The 17,327-nt window shown below is 43.8% G+C and overlaps 1 protein-coding gene across 2 annotated transcripts in view; it reads left to right on the top strand.

Moving 5' to 3' along the window:
- mipol1 (mirror-image polydactyly 1) overlaps positions 1–17,327 on the top strand; it is a 300,186-nt gene that overhangs the window by 222,652 nt on the left and 60,207 nt on the right. For both annotated transcript variants that reach the window (XM_039741608.1, XM_039741609.1), the window contains one exon: positions 12,172–12,266. In XM_039741608.1, the coding sequence (XP_039597542.1) occupies positions 12,172–12,266 (95 nt within the window). The remainder of the gene's footprint in view (positions 1–12,171; positions 12,267–17,327) is intronic.

The following is a 17,327-nucleotide window of genomic DNA, read 5'->3' as shown; positions in this document are numbered from 1 at the left end:
CTGCGAATTTTGCCACTAGGTGTAGCACACTTACAGTTTATACATATAACATTCCATACAATCGAGTCAAACTTAACAAAACTAAAATCAAATCATCGCCAACTCATGAGAAAGAGAGGAAGGTCAAGAGTCTGAGTAAAACTATTGAGAGTAGTAAAGAGAGAAAGGAGTCTTCCTCCTCAATTTAAATGCTTATTCTAAAACGTTATTGATCAGGTCCTGCCAGGTTTTTAAAATGTTTTGTACAGATCCTCGAAGTGAGAATTTGATTTTTTTCCAATTTCAGATAATATATGACATCAGTTACCCGCTGACTTAACAGGTGAGTTAGAGTTTTTCCAGTTGAGCAAGATAAGTCTATGTGCCAAAAGTGTAGTAAAGGCAATCACAGTTTGTTTGTCCTTCTCCACTTTAAGCCCCTCTGTGAGACCACCAAACACAGCTGTTAGTGGATTAGGAGGGATTGGGACACCAAGGCTGTCCGATAGGCATTTAAACATTTCCGTCCAGAATGATGTTCATTTGGTACACGCCGTCCAAAACATGTGGCCTAGTGAGGCTGGGGCTCGATTGCAATGTTCGCAGGTTGGATCTCAGCCTGGAAACATTTTGGACAATTTTAAGCGAGACAGATGTGCTCGATATATCATTTTGAGTTGAATAGTTGAATGTTTTGCACATATGGAGCTCGAGTCAATTCTGCGCATGGCTGTCTTCCTCTCCGTTTCTGACATGTTGATCCTTTTCCCCCATGGTACTCTGGGATCTTTAAAAGGAAGGGACTTTAAAATGTTGGAAATGCTGCCTGAGTCCCCAAGACTGATCAATATCTCTTCTGGAATTAATGGAAATGGTGGGAGGTGAGGAAATCTGGGCAGAGTTTGTTTCTAATTTGGAGATAGTGGAGAAATTGTGTTGATGGGAGGTTAAATTTGTATTGTAATTGTTCGTAGGATGCAAAGGCGTTACTTACACACCAATCTCTAAATGATTTAATCCCATTCGTTTTCCAAACATTAAAAACTGTGTAAGTTCTGGAGGGTGGTTATCATGTAGAAGTGCCACAGATCAAATATTCTCTAACTTGAAGGGCTTCCTACATTGGTTCCATATTCTGAGTGAATGAAGGACAATTGTGTTCTTAGTATATTGACAATGACTTGTATTTACCGGTGTACAAAGCAAGGAATATAATCTGACCAGTAATTGCATACTGTACGATAACGTGCAGTGAATACACTTGACTTGAGCACTCATAGTTTTCCTTCTCTTTCTCTGTAGATTTACCATTCGTTTGTTCAGAGGTTGATGCGCTTGCTGCTTCCTGAGCAGCTCTTCTTTTCTCCACCCTAACGGCCCGCTTCTTTCGTTGGCATCTTTTCGCGGTAAAACTGATTAGGTCAGTTAAATACGTTTTCTTTCATTTTTCACTTAAGCTGGCACTTAAGCCTTCAATCTGCCTCAAGAATGATTTAAGATATGAAGAGGTAGAGGAAGTGACGGCGAAGGTGGTAGGAATGAGAAAGGCGCCCGTATGCATGCGCCACATGGCCACCGTACAGCTGAGAGTTGATTCTACAATAAAATAAAATAAAAATGAAAAGAGGAATAACCTTGGAGGTCAATCATCACCCTGAAAGTGGACAGTAGACGTCACGTAGTATGTGTGTACCAAATTTCAGGACAATAGGACAAACAGTTTGCGAGCTACAGGTGATTTAAAATCCTGGACAGACAAAACGGACAGCCACGGGTAGCGTATCTCTCTATTATAAAAAAGAAAAAATCTTGGGAGGGAAGTCTTGGAAGACACTTTGACGTCCGGTGAGACAAAAGGATAGCTGCTGTACAAGTGAGTGACGTGCAGCACGACAAGCAGAACACGCAGCTCACCAGCAGCAGCATGACAGCAGTTGATCCAAACACATCTTCTTAGTGTGTGTTCAGCCTTCACAACGCGAGCAGCGTTATACGTCCTGTGAGAAAGAGGGCCAGAAATAAGGGACAGAGAGTAGATGACAAAGTAGAACGTCGTAAAGAATTCAAAAATGTTGGCGCGGTACACATGCAGAGCAGATTAGAGATAATGGAAGTACAAAAATTCCAAAGTCTCAAAAAAAAATGATAGTAAAGATCACATTAGCGCAAACAAGCGGAAATTATTACTCCGTGAAATAATGGAACAGCAAAAAGAGATTGAATATATCGTTCAGATTTAAACTCTAATTTGAAGACTTGTCGATCGTCTAATTTGTGTTGCCAGCAAGAAATAAAAGATTCCAAAAACGTTGTTGGCGGTGTGAGGTCCCGCGAGACGGAGACTTTTAACGTGAGATTCTGAAGTCACGCCCTGCTTACAGCTATTTTCAAACAAGACCTCAGTCATCTAAACTCTGTTGTGTGAATGCTTTTGGCAGACACACTTCCTGCCCTCTCAGCTCTTATAGATTTTATCATGACAATAATTTTATACGTTGTAGATGACACGTCAACGACCAAGCAAAGAAGAAAGAGCATGGACAAAGGTTCGAAAACGTCATTTTATTTATTCGAGAGAAAGAAACGATATTCACTCACAGGCAGTTATACATTGTGTTGTCCAAACACAGAATCAAAATTCAATGCGATCTTGAAGAAAAGTTAAATCCAAATATTGTTTTTACTAAAGTTTTAAAGTAAAAGTGAAAATAATGAATATGTAACAATTCCCATGAAAATAACAATTTCTTTAAATTGTATATCCAGTAAACCCAACCCTGGGGTGGGTGAGCGTAGCCCCCTAGTTATACTGTATATATAAAGATAATATATATTTCTTTTCAAACTGCTACTAGCTAGCATAGGAATGGCACAAAATAAATAAAATGTATTTTTATTGTTATTATTCCTCCCTAGCACAAGTAGTACAGAAACTGGTTTACTGTTTAATTCACTCAGATGTTAAGGATTCCCCCTCATCACACCGACAGCCATAGACCACATGACGTAAGTGATCAGAGGTGTTTGTGGGCTTTTAGACGTCACGTTGATGATATTTTGAAAACATTTGTGGAATTGGAGCTGACGGCCTGCATTCCCGTGCACAACCTTTTCTTGTCGAGTTTTGCTATACTCGTTTTTTTGATCAGGGAAATGGAGTAGCCCCCATAAAGCCCAAGGACGCAGTCTCATCCCGAACATTTGACTTGCTGGCAATTTCACTGTAGGACTTGTGAAGTGATCGTACGTCCCTTTGAAGCACCTTGACTATTGTGGACTTGAACCCGGACACACACAGACGGACATCTTATGTTCACCCAACACACGTTTATTATACTGTGCAATATTTACAACAATAATGTCAGTGCACTTCTCAGTGCCTCCAGCACCGTTCCCCTAAATGTCCAGGCCTCACAGTCCTTTGTGCCTTTCCTTCTCCTGGCCGCCTCCAATCCTCTCTCCAGCTCTGTCCACTTCCACCCGACTTCCGCTATCGACTGAAGGGAGGCAGCCCCTTAAATAGGAACCCAGATGGGCTCCAGCTGCTTCCCGGCACTCCTCCGTAGACACGCCCCAGTGTGGCGGAAGTGCCAGCTGAGCACCCGGAAGCCGTCCGGGTGTCCCCTGTCGTCTTCCCCCCAGCACTTCCAGTGCTGGGCTCCAGGGTTATTCAGGCACCGGGGCGCCGCCTGGCGGTGGCCACGGGTCCCTACAGGGCTGGGCTTCCAAGCCCTTTACCCGTGGCCCCCAACATAACCAGGGCGGATGCCCCCTCGCGGTCTGGAGGAGGTACAAGCCTCCTACACTATGTATGGTATGTTGAAAGGCCCTCTGAGAAAAGAGGTGATTTCCTTCCACACGAAGGAGCGTACAAGTTCCTGTATGACATGTAGGCCTTGGCCATTTTTGTGTGTTGTGTTTCCAACGCACAGCAGGAACTGTAAACTTTATGCAAAGTATGTGACATGCAAACAAGAGAGATGCAATGGGAAGTGGGGCATGACTGGAATTTCATGTGCTTTGCAGCAGTTGTGCCTTTCCGGGGGACGACCACCCCCACCTTATCGATTCGATGCAGTGCGGTGCCTGGGGGGTATGAAGAGCTGATGAGGTGCGAAGTGCGGCGCTCCGTCTTCTCCGATAATTCTCCAAAGTCCAGACTACTAACACTTTTGTTCAAATATGATTCTGGGTGGTATGGGGGCTCTCCCAAGGGGGTCCTCCATCTCACCCTCCCCCCGAGTCTCAACACGGTAAAAGGTCAATTAAAAAAAAATCAACAGGGACGATTTCATAAACACAAATCCTTTAATTTTGTTGAAACCCGACTAAAACACCATAATACATACAACAATTGAAAATACGCTACAAAAAAATGCATATGCAAAAAATAACGAAAAAACTTTAGTCGGGAATTGTTTTGCTTTTATTTCGCAAAAAAATCTGCCAATGGGGTAAGCAAGATTTACTTGATCACTTTTCTTAAAGTATGCTGAATGATCATAAATGCAGAATTTTTCGATGAGTCAATAATTCTTACAATAAGAAAAACAAGATTTAATGTCATAATATAGATATGCTTCACTTGCTTAGATTTTGTTTTTTTTGTTTTTTTTGCAGTGTAGAAAAACAATTAGATTTGGTAAACTTTATTAATCCAAAGGGGAAATTCAGAGACATAGAAGAGCAGAAACATAAAAATCGGGAGTGGTCTCCCCTCGACTTCCTCGTATACTCAGATATCTGATGAGTAAACTGCAAGACAAGGACTATATTTTTATATTATGTATATTAAAGAAACATCAACAACAAATCAAATCAAATTGATAATATATTAAACAATTATTATAAAAGTAAAGTTGAATAAATTGGACTCTGCAGCTGCAGGAATAAAAAGTAAAGTACCACTTCTGGTTAGCGAAAAGAGCCCAAAAGTTGATAGAAAATCTCCGTTTTGTACCTAATACTTGTATGTACAATTTGGTTGACCGAAGTGAAAGTGAACTCAAGTTATCGTGTTTACACATCGTGACAACCCCAGGGGGCGTGCCAGCCACCCAACGCGACACAGACAGACAGACACAAAGGGGCACACTGACAGAACTCACGCTTTTTATTTACACGTCTTTCCCTTGCAGCACCTCACACGGTGCACCAATCAGACAGAACAACAACAACTCAGTCCTTTTACTTTCCTTTGACATTTCGTCTTTTCTTCTGCCACCCAACTCCGACTCCCTGTTTGGAGTGAGGCGGCCCCTTTTATAATTCACCCAAATGTGCTCCAGGTGCTCCCTGATGACCTTTCTGCAGCACTTCCTGGTGTGGCGGAAGTGCTGCATCGACACCTGGAGGCACTCCGGGTGTACCTGCTTCCTGTTCCGGCAGGACTTCCTGGTGTGGCGGAAATGCCTGCAGTCCGTGGCTCTGGAACCATTCAGGTGCCCCCTGGCGGTGGCCACGGTTCCCCACAGGGTTGAGCCTTCCCAGCTTCTTGGTCCCCATGCAATCCCAGAGGGCTGCCCTCTTGTGTCCTGGGGTAGGAATTGCCCCCTCTCTAGATCTCCTGGTCGGTCAAGGTCCCAGGCCGTCTATCGCAACACACACACACACATACACAGAGACAGACACACAGACATAATTCAAAAAAATTGTATTTTCAGACTCAGGGAGATTCATCAAAATATACAATTACGATTACAGTACTTTCCCTACACTTCGTATACGACAAAGTAAAAAACAAGAATACAGACTTACAGGACAGACTATCAATCTATAAATATAGTAAACAGATAAATAAAACTAAATATAACGAGTGTATTGGATTGAAGCATTTAATTGCCTCATAGCAGTGGGCAGAAAAGACCCCCCCAAAGGTGCTTCTTTGCGCTCACCGTAGTGGAAGGAGCCTGTGGTTTAAAGTAGTCCAAGAGAGCGCCCCCTGCAGGGGATTTTTCATGCTGGCTTCCAATTTTGCCCCCATCCTCTTTTTCACAACCTTTTAGTAGATCCAGGGTCCGCCCTGTGATGAAGCAGACTTTCCTTCATAACAGAATAAAGTCAATTTTAAAAATGTAAATAAATGAAAAAGTAAATAAAATGCAAATAAATATTCTCCGTATGATCCGATGGGGTCTCTGTATTTTTGAGAGAGTGTGTCCGTTAGCCCAAACCACAGCCCAGTTCAGTCTGCCTCCTGCCCCCATTAGCCTATAAAGAGATCCCAGTGGTCCACAGTAGCCCCCCGTCTCCTTTCTTCTCGGCGTTCTCCATCTTCAGGTGCCTCACGTGTTTTCATCAGTTAGTTAATGTGGCTGTCTGGGTAGGGGCTCGAGTGCCACCCCTCTTCAAAGTCATGAGCTCCATGTTCTTCTGTATCATCCCACTGCTTACCCCACCTGATTTAGGCGTCTCTAGTGTCTGCCCAAGTTAGTGACAGAAAGAGAGTGCGAAAGGCACCATGGGAGTTTTTTTATTCTTTCTAGAGCCGCTCATGTCAGCACCAGGAGAGTCGTGTTTGTTTTAAAGGTTTGACCTTTTTCAAAGTCGGCCAGTTTTTAAAAGCTTGATTGAACAAACATTTCAGCTGGCAAAACGAGAACTTGTGTTTATTGGGTTGATTCCAAGCCCCCATCATGCACTGCTGTCAAAGGTGAGAGTGAGCCGCTGTGTGCCTGCCTCTCCATCGCCCTGTTGAAGAAGTGAGGCCGTGCCCGGCGGATTAGACCCGCTTGGTCGGCCTCTCGTTGCTGGTGTTGTGCAGCGCGTTAGCAGCTCTTTCATTATAAAGACCTTGGAGATTGTCTTAAGGAGACACCGTGAAGAACATCAGAAATTTGACAATCGAGAGGGGTCCATGAAGTTTGTGTGGATATTACTAGCTTATCTCACTCAGATACCTCTTAAAGGTACGTTGTCAAGGTTTCTGCTCCAACCACACAATTCTTTTGAGTGAAGACGTGCTTGCTAGCTTCAGTCTTGAATGTGCTTCCTCTCAATAACCACTGCCGTGATTCGGCATTTGGCTAATTCTACTTTATCGATGTCTTCATTCATTTCCATGTTTTCCTCTGAATCTCTCTCTTATGTCTCTGGTTCCCTACAGAAACATGAGGCCGTGACAATCGGCTTCCATCTTGTTCTGTCATTGGCAGCGTGTTGTATACTTCGCCCCATGACAGGTGAAATTCTTATATTTCTCAAGGATTCTGACTCAAAGGACATGTAATCAATCTAGAAGTACAGTAAATAAATAAACAGAACAAGTGTATTGGGTGGCAGCGGTGAATTGCCTAATAAAAGTTGAGCAGGTTTCAGCTTCTGCAGTCCTCCTCCAGGTTGCTTTTGGCCTTCCTTTTCCCATAGCTACTGTGGTTCTGGTCCATCTGGAGGCCATTTCATTCTCCATCACCATCACTACTGTTCAACTTGGGCCTTCTTTTATAACTCAACATTTTCTGATCTTCTCTGGCCAGAAGATACGGCAGAATCTACTGAGGCAGTTGTTGTGGAATCCCTCAATCTTCTCCATGTCACTCTTGATGACACGCCAGCATTCTGACCTGTGCATGCTGTTGTATGGTCTCATCTTTGTTCTGAGGCTCTATTGTGTGGATTTCCAGGTGGGCCGGAGTCTAGCACATGCCCGGCGGGCTTTACCTAGTTTTGCCTTAACGTCCTTTGCTGAAACATCAAGGCAGGTGAACTCCTCGACATCTTCAAATGGGCTCCCATTCAGAATAACAGTTTCAGCAGATCTTGCATTGATTCTCGTCCCTTGGGTTTTGGCAGAGCTTATGTTGAGGCCCATTTTCTTTCCTCTGAATAAACTTGATTTAATAATGCAATAAATGAAAGCACTCTGGAAACTCCAAGAAGAGGTGGGGAATGACCCAGTTGTAATGTCCGTCGGACTAAATGAAAAAACGGTGTCAAAATCGGACAAAAACCAAAGCGTTTGACAGTATTGTAGTGAGTACATTGAGGTTTCAATAGACAGAATGGTGGCAGGAAATTACATCAAAGCAGAAAGACGGAAGTGATGTCATCAGGGCGGAACTGGATTGAGGAAATCTGTAGTTGTCAGAAGTGATGTCATCGATAGTATTTCGGAGACGGGATCGTTGTGCAGTGGCCATTTTGGGAAACCAGAAGTATTGTAGGCAAGGTAGGATTATTTTTCTTCTTTGGTTCTGTTGGTAATTATTAAACACAATCAAGCCTTTATCTCGTGTAATGTCACTCACCTTAGGGCTTGTTGGCTGCCTGAAAAGCGCACGTGTGTCACAATAGTCCGTAATCTACATCGATTGGTCACTTCCATTGAATTCCTAAGCACCCTGTGTATAACCAGTGGGGACGTTGGAGGTCGCTGCTGCCCCTTAAACCCAACAGACAAGACACTCTGGATGCAAGTTAAAAGCATCAAGAAGTATTCTTTTAATTATTTCATCTTTCCCGTGTTCCAAACCACCTCCACTACAATAAACACAATAATTCAATACTCTTCTTCTCCTCCACACCTCCCAGCAAGCTCCATCACACTCCTCCCAACTCCGTCTTGCTTACTGGGTCTCCACCAGTCCTTTACAGTAATCCCTTACTATATCGCGCTTCAACTTTCGTGGCTTCACTCTATCGTAAGCATATCTAAATATATAACACGGATTTTTCGCTGCTTCTCGGATTTCTGCGGACAATGGGTCTTTTTATTTCTGGTACATACTTCCTCAGTTGGTTTGCCCAGTTGATTTCATACAAGGGACGCTACCCAATCAGAGCATGCGGTTAAGTTCCTGTATGCTGATTGGTTCAGCGACAGAGTGCCGAATTCGATTCTGCTACAGTAACCAGGAAATCTTGTCTCGCTCATTCAGCATCAACGTGTTTCGCTGTGTAAAGAGTTCACTTTTGTGCTCTTTTGTGTTTACAGTGGGATGCAAAAGTTTGGGCGACCTTGTTAATAGTCATTATTTTCCTGTATAAATCGTTGGTTGTTACGATAAAAAATGTCAGTTAAATATATCATATAGGAAACACACACACAGTGATATTTGAGAAGTGAAATGAAGTTTATTGGATTTACAGAAAGTGTGCAATAATTGTTCAAACAAAATCAGGCAGGTGCATAAATTTGGGCACCGTTGTCATTTTATTGATTCCCAAACTTTTCGAACTAATTATTGGAACTCCAATTGGCTTGGTAAGCTCAGTGACCCCTGACCTACATACACAGGTGAATCCGAGTTTTTAAGGGGGTCAATTGTAAGTTTCAATCCTCCTTTAATGTTCTCTCAAGAGTAGCAACATGGGGGTCACAAAACAACTCTCAAATGACCTGAAGACAAAGATTGTTCACCATCATGGTTTAGGGGAAGGATACAGAAAGCTGTCCCAGAGATTGAAGCTGTCTGTCTCCATAGTTAGGAACATATTGAGGAAATGGAAGACCACAGGCTCAGTTCAAGTTAAGGCTCGAAGTGGCAGACCAAGAAAGATTTCGGATAGACAGAAGCGGCGAATGGTGAGAACAGTCAGAGTCAACCCACAGAGCAGCACCAAAGACCTACAACATCATCTTGCAGCAGATGGAGTCACTGTGCATCGTTCGACCATTCGGCGCACTTTACACAAGGAGATGCTGTATGCGAGAGTGATGAAGAGGAAGCACAAACAGAGCCGCTTGAGGTCTGCTCAAGCACATTTGGACAAGCCAGCTTCATTTTGGAATAAGGTGCTGTGGACTGATGAAACTAAAATGGAGTTATTTGGGCATAACAAGGGCGTTATGCATGGAGGAAAAGAACACAGCATTCCAAGAAAAACACCTGCTACCTACAGTAAAATATGGTGGTGGTTCCATCATGCTGTGGGGCTGTGTGGCCAGTGCAGGGACTGGGAATCTTGTCAAAGTTGAGGGACGCATGGATTCCACTCAGTATCAGCAGATTCTGGAGACCAATGTCCAGGAATCAGTGACAAAGCTGAAGCTGCGCCCACCAGGGCTGGATCTTTCAACAAGACAACGACCCGAAACACTGCTCAAAATCCACTAAGGCATTCATGCAGAGGAACAAGTACAACGTTCTGGAATGGCCATCTCAGTCCCCAGACCTGAATAGAATTGAAAATCTGTGGTGTGAGTTAAAGAGAGCAGTCCATGCTCGGAAGCCATCAAACCTGAATGAACTAGAAATGTTTTGTAAAGAGGAATGGTCCAAAATACCTTCAACCACAATCCAGACTCTCATTGGAACCTACAGGAAGCGTTCAGAGGCTGTAATTTCTGCAAAAGGCGGATCTACTAAATATTGATTTCATTTATTTTTTGTGGTGCCCAAATTTATGCACCTGCCTGATTTTGTTTGAACAATTATTGCACACTTTCTGTAAATCCAATAAACTTCATTTCTTCACTTCTCTTATCACCGTGTGTGCCTCCTATATGATATATTTAACTGACATTTTTTATCGTAACAACCAACGATTTATACAGGAAAATAATGACTATTAACAAGGTTGCCCAAACTTTTGCATCCCACTGTATCTTTGTGCGTAGTCAAGTCCTTCATTATGGCTCCTAAACGATCTGCTCCTGCTACTGCTTCAGGGGCCGTGCCCAAGCGCCAATGGAAGATGCTAATGATTACCGAAAAGGTAAAAGTTTTGGATATGTTGAAGGAAGGGAAAAGCTACACCGCTGTAGGACGCCATTACGGCATCAATGAGTCCACGGTTCTTTTTATTTAAAAAGTAGGAAAGGAATATAAGATCTACGGCCGCAGTGTCCTTTTACCAGGGCGCAAAATGAGTTTTAAGTGGACGTAATAAGGCAATAGTCCGGATGGAATCTGCTGTAGGGATCTGGATTGAAGTCTGCTGGATGAACAACAACAGCGGTGCTATACAGTCGCCTGAAGAGGCTCCTTTAGAAGGGCTGTAACTCTCTCCTTTGTTGTGCAGTAAAATTAAACTCATCGTTATCGAACAAGTCATTGCGTCGTTGTTGGTGAGTAACCATAACTAATTTTCTATGTACACACAGTAATGTGTCTCTGTACACACACTTTACTGTATACAATTTTTCTTGCATTGTATGTATTTATTGCTGGTGGCCTGTCTATAATAATGGCTGTAATATATTGGAGACGCTCGATATCTTTAAAATAATATTTAGGTTTTACTGTATATAAACAGTGTGTTTACATACATAATTTCAACGAATCTTACCTAATATCTAAGAGAATACAAAGGGTTTATGCTGTATAACTGTGTGAGAAATGTTTATAAGAGTGTGGGAGAGTGTATAAGGGCTTAAAATATCTGAAAATAACCATATGAACGTATGGTTTTTACCTCATGGATTTTCACCTTTCGCGGGGGGTTCTGGAACACAATCCCCGCGATCGAGGAGGGATCACTGTATATAGTCAGATGGAGAACTGTATTTTTCTTCAGCCCGGAAGTACATCTGTGCTTCCATCCCCGTGACTTTGGAGTACTTCCGGGCTATGTACTCAGTTGGGACTCCCCAGTCTCCCTGCAGCATCTCCTGGCGGCGCCAACAGTACCCAGCAGGACTGTGTTGCTGAACTCCATGTCCCAGAGTGCCCTGAGGGCATCCAGGGAAGCTGCCATCTATCGTCCTGGAGGAGGCAGTGTCCCTGATAAGCTGCCCTCCCCCATTCTTCCATTACTGAGGTGTCCCGGCCGTCCCTTACACCAGATTGGACCCGTTTTAGAAAATGTCAGGAATTCCTGGATGAGCAAACATTTACCTACTGGGTAACATTTCGAACAGGTGTCAGGCTTTGGATACTTGAGACCATAAAGTGTGCCACTGCTGCCTGATTGTGCTGATAAATGATCAGACCTAAGGGGGCTGTCACATGTTTACCAAAACTGTACCCCCTCTAAAATGTTGGCAGTGCATTGGGGGGGAAAAGCACAAAGCCTTGAAATGCATTTAGGCCCATTGGTGGACACTCTTGGGCTTCACTGCCAGTGATTCTGGAAGGTGGATGTTGCGATGCTGTTAAACGTGATCCACGTTTTCGGGATCCTTTTTGCCTGACAGGTGATCGAGACACAGCTTGTGCCCGTGTGCTGTTTTTAATAAAAGCATCTGATGAGAAGAGGCTTGGAATTGTGTTGTGTGGTGCTTGAAACTGAGGGATTTTTCCTTCTTTGTAGGCTCAGCTCCAGTACGTCCAGCAGGAGAAGGAAAACGCGGTGAAGCAGTGCAAGAAGTTGGAGGACGAGGTCCAGACTCTCCAAGTCTATTACGGGTAGGTCTGCTTCACCTCCTTTCTCCATTCCCAAAGTTTTTGTTCCAATTTTCTGCTTTGTGTGTCCCGTCTCCTTCAAAGTGTTTTGAGTGCCCAGTTCACACTTTACAGAAGGCACCTGCGCCATTTACAAACCAACTGCAGCACCTCTTCTTTTATTTTGGGCATACTGGCCCTTAACCCCTGGTAGCTGTTCAAGAAGAAATCACAGTAAACAGAAAAACGATTTACTCTCCTGGCCCTCAATTTTGAGTAAGGGGCAGCCATAGGCAACATTTGCTCCACTTTAGTCAAAGGGTGTAGGATGATAATACTAGCTCAAAGCCAGCAGGTGGCACTGGTGTGCAAACTGTAGCACTCAGAAATGAAAAAACCCACTGGGGACCCTCAGGGTCAAAATGTTGGGGTCCAAAGTATTTTATCTTGTCTGTATGATCCTAGAGAACAACAATGCAAAATTTCATCCAGATTTGTCCCTAGCCTGGTAGCTCTAATTGGTCCGATTGCCCACATTGTGAGATTTTAGACGAGCTGTCTAACCTGACAGACCTCTTTGTCCAGCAGGTAGCAAAGAATAAAGACAGCAGCATGCAGTCTCTCCATATCTGGCTGCCCAGCTTGAAACCTGCACTGTAATGCTGTGCCACCCTGTGCCACTACTAATAGAATCCGAGGGGAAGGCTTTATCATCATTTGCTATGCCACATGTTAACCAGTCCTGAGGAAGTCTAACAAATGAAGTATCTTGCACCCAATCAAACACTCACCTGAATGGCACCTTATCTGTTTACAACAGTGGCTTCTTTTTCTTTTCACCCCTCATGAAATTACTTGTTCTTCAAATCTTTAAAGGTGCTTTGTTTTCGCCAGATGTAAAGAGTCGCCTTCCGTGCGTATCTGCTGATTTTGGTAGATTTTTGCATACAGGCAGCCATAGGCTAATTGGGCTTTCGGATGTAAGACAATACCCCCCCTAGGGACACAAGAGGGTAGCCCCCCACTAGGATTGGAGCTTGGAAATTCAACTCTGCTGGGGCCTGTGGCCACTGCGAAGGGGGGGGGGGCCCTGAACTACAGCACTTCTGCCTTACCCGGAAGTGTGACCAGGAGAGGATCCCGTTGCCCATGCAGCATTTCCACCACACCAGGGAGTGCTGCCGGATGATCATCAGGGAGCACCTGGAGAGCGTCCTCCTCACTCCGTTCAAGGAGCCTGAGCCGGGAGGAGGAAGAGGAGGACAAAGCTTGCAATGGGAGGAGTGGAGGCAGCAGAGAAGATAAAAGGAATGAGCGTCATTGTTGGTTGATTGTGCATTGTGCTATGAAGGCAACTTAAAGTAAAGGACTTGTGGCTTTCTCTGTCTGTCTGTCTGTGTTCGGGTTCTATTCCACAATGTACAGTACAGGCCAAAAGTTTGGACACACCTCCTCATTCAATTTGTTTTCTTTATTTCCATGACCATTTACAGCACTCCATCACTCTCCTTCTTGGTCAAATAGCCCTTACACAGCCTGGAGGTGTGTTTGGGGTCATTGTCCTGTTGAAAAATAAATGATCGTCCAACTACCCTGACTTCTGCACAACACAACTGCTGGTCCCAACCCCATTGATAAAGCAAGAAATTCCACTAAATAACCCTGATAAGGCACACCTGTGAAGTGAAAACCATTTCAGGTGACTACCTGTTGAAGCTCATCGAGAGAATGCCAAGAGTGTGCAAAGGGTGGCTATTTTGAAGAAACTAGAATATAAAACATGTTTTCAGTTATTTCACCTTTTTTGTTAAGTACATAACTCCACATGTGTTCATTCATAGTTTTGATGCCTTCAGTCATGAAAATAAAGAAAACACATTGAATGAGGAGGTGTGTCCAAACTTTTGGCCTGTACTGTATATATGGAGGCAAAGGTTTGTGATACGGTTTGCATATTTGTAGCTGGAAATCCACAAAGGGAGAAAATGAATCCAGGTCACTGGTACAGCACGTTGCCACACCCACCACTCAACAAAACAGCTCGGGGGGATCCTGGTTGGCAAACCCCCAGGTAGACATGTGGACCAGTCCCACGCTCCAGAAATGACCCTCTGTCTTCTGCAGCTGGGTGTTACATGGGCGTCCCCTTGGCCTGGTCCAGCCACTCGGGTCCTCAACGATGAGGATCACCCTCGGGTAATCAACATGGCCGTAGTGCCGTAACTAACACTCCCTCACAATGCATTTCATGTGCCTCATTCGGGACTCCGTGAGCAACACAAAGTCACACCAGCAGCACCCAAGGATTCTCTGAAGAGACGCACATGAAGGAGTCCAGTCTTCATCTCAGGTCACTGGATGGCATCCATGTCTCACAAACAGGAAGCACCAGGACTCTAAACACTTGGACCTTCGTCCTTTTGCTAAGATATCAGGAGTGCTACAAATGCTTCATTTAATCTTTTCTTTAGTTCTGTAAATAAATTATAAGTAGCCAAGGTTCCATCCAGTTTTTTGCGGTGTTTTGTTATCGACAAATAGAATATACGTAAAAAAAAATGTGCAAAATTTGCTGTCTCCAGCCTGTTTCTATCCAACTGGCTTTTTATCGATAAAATGGTGTGCGTGATGACGTCATACCCCCCAAAGCGAACTGTCGCATAAGTTTTGTTGTATCGCGAAAAAAAATCTGCCCTTGAGTCGTTTCCATACATAATTTTGTGTATGTCTCAAATTATCTACATTTTGTTTTCCACGTTACACCCCCTCCACTAAACAAAGAAATGGAGAGATTATTCAGACAGTTTTTTGAAATTTGCCAGCTTACTGTTATTTCAGTTTCACAAATAATTGGAATTGTACATAATATCCAAAGACGACAGCAAAATGAAGCAGTTGTTTATTCGATAGCCCTTGAGCTCGAAGAAAGTACCCCAGTGCGACGAAACTCACCGGTTTGGGAGAGACGATGGAATAAGACCTTCTGGGAGGAGGTGGTGGGGAGACACTTCACAGAAAATCTGTGGCTGCGACATTTTAGAATGACACGGCCGACGTTTGAGATGTTGTGTGGATTCATCAGTCCTGATGTTGCGCCCATCACAGGTTGCCACCGACCACCGGTTCCAACCCCAAAGCGGATTGCCATCGCCCTTTACAAGCTGGCAACCTGCGCCGAGTATAGAGTATAGTTGGAGAAACTTTTGGGGTTAGTAAAACTACCGTCCATCGATGTGTATATGCTGTGTGCACCGCTATTAAAGAAAAATAAATGCGGCGTTACATCAGACTTCCGACTGTAGCGGAGGCCAATGAAATTGCATACCGCAATTCCTTGGTGCATCTTGTGCCACAGATTTACGGTGCGCTGGATGGCACGCATGTGCCTATTCTTCACCCGACGGAAGGCTACCACGATTACATTAATCGCAAAGGGTGGCCATCTATTGTTCTCCTGCAGGCCCTTGTTGATGACGGGTGCATGATACGAGACATTTGCGTTGGCACTCCTGGAAGTGCCCATGATGCAGCTGTGTTTGCAGCATTGGATCTGTACAGGTGAGCCTTCTCAGTGCGATAACAACTGAATTAGTACTGTAACCTGCTTCCCTTAAGGTTTTTAATTAAAACCGAAATTTGAATTAATACAAAGTAACGTTTAATCAAAAAAAAACTAAAGTTAATATTAATGAGAGAATTTCTCATATATGCTAAAACATCTGCCATTTAATAATAAGAAAAAAATGTTTAAATAATGAAACACACGGTTTATTAAATATTTTGACTGGCACAGTAAATTACCTTTGGGGTTTTTGTATTATTTAGACATCGTGAGAGACCCCCCCAGGATACAGTTGATGTGGAGGGAGTTCAGGTACCCCTTTTAGTGGCAGGAGACCCAGCCTATTCGCTACTGCATTGGCTCATCACGAGAAATAACGAGGCTCTTCATCAGACCATGCGAACCGCTCCGCCATTCTCGTTTTGATTGCACATGATGAAAATGTATCATGTGACACATTTATTTGCGTTAAAGCCCTTTTTTTCCGACAAAAAGTGTTTCCAATGTAGTTTTTGCGACATCTGAAGTATCGATATGGAATTTATGCGCTAAAGTTAAATGGAAAAATATTATGTCGACATGTACAACATTTTATCGATAATTAGCATTTCCATCAGCTAAAATTTGAAGCGCTAAATATTTGTTCGCAAAAACTCCTTGGATGGAAACCTGGTTAATGACAATGCCATTGTTTTAGTTGGTTAGCCATCCCTTTTCTATTTAGCATTATTCTTCTTCAGATGTCAACCAAATATTTCATTTGGCCAGGTGGGGGGGTTTTGCATACAACTGGCAGATTCTGAGGTGGTCTCCTCGGGTTCATGCCTGCTAAGGTCCCATCGTGCTCAGCCTGACATGGACACCTGAGAAGTTGAATGTCTCGCTGTTTGCCGATGTGTCCGTAAGGATAAGGGAGCTGGATGTGGGACCCCCTAAAATGAGCGGCTTCAGTAGGTGCTACCAAGACCACACTAAATAAATCAGGCAGGACATGGGCTTCAATGTTGAAATCAGCTTATCGGAGGAGAGCCCCCCTCTTCTTCTCAGAGGCCGAGATCGCACCTGAAGAAGGTAAAGGGGCCGCTAACGCTCTCACTCCACAACGGCTTCATTCTCAAGGATTTAGGAAAACCTCAAAGAGATTAACACGTTGCGCTTTTTTTTAATTGGCCTCCACCTTCTTACTTCACCTCTGAACAATGTTACTCTCGCACCCTGCTGTGAACTAAGCCTGTCTTGTTGGTGGTCTTTTTTTTGTTGCCATTCTCGCCCTCCGTAATTGTAAAATATGAGCAGCTTTGGATTCCTTTCCTGACTCCAGTGGCTATGACATGGACTGAGCTGGATGAGCAGCTTACGACATTGATTTCTGGATTATGACGCCCTTCATTGCCGTGATAACAGCGTAATAAACTCCCGCCTTGGAAAGAAACCAAAAGATCTTCAGTGTGAAGACGGGTGGGAATTCCAGGGAAGTGGGTGTGGGTTTAGTCTCTGGAGTGAGTGAAAAACTCCTTATGTGT

This window comes from Polypterus senegalus, chromosome 18 (assembly GCF_016835505.1).
Source record: "Polypterus senegalus isolate Bchr_013 chromosome 18, ASM1683550v1, whole genome shotgun sequence".
NCBI classification, from domain to species: Eukaryota; Metazoa; Chordata; class Cladistia; order Polypteriformes; family Polypteridae; genus Polypterus; species Polypterus senegalus.
Note: the sequence above shows the minus strand (reverse complement) of the source record. Positions and strands in the feature narration are given on the sequence as shown.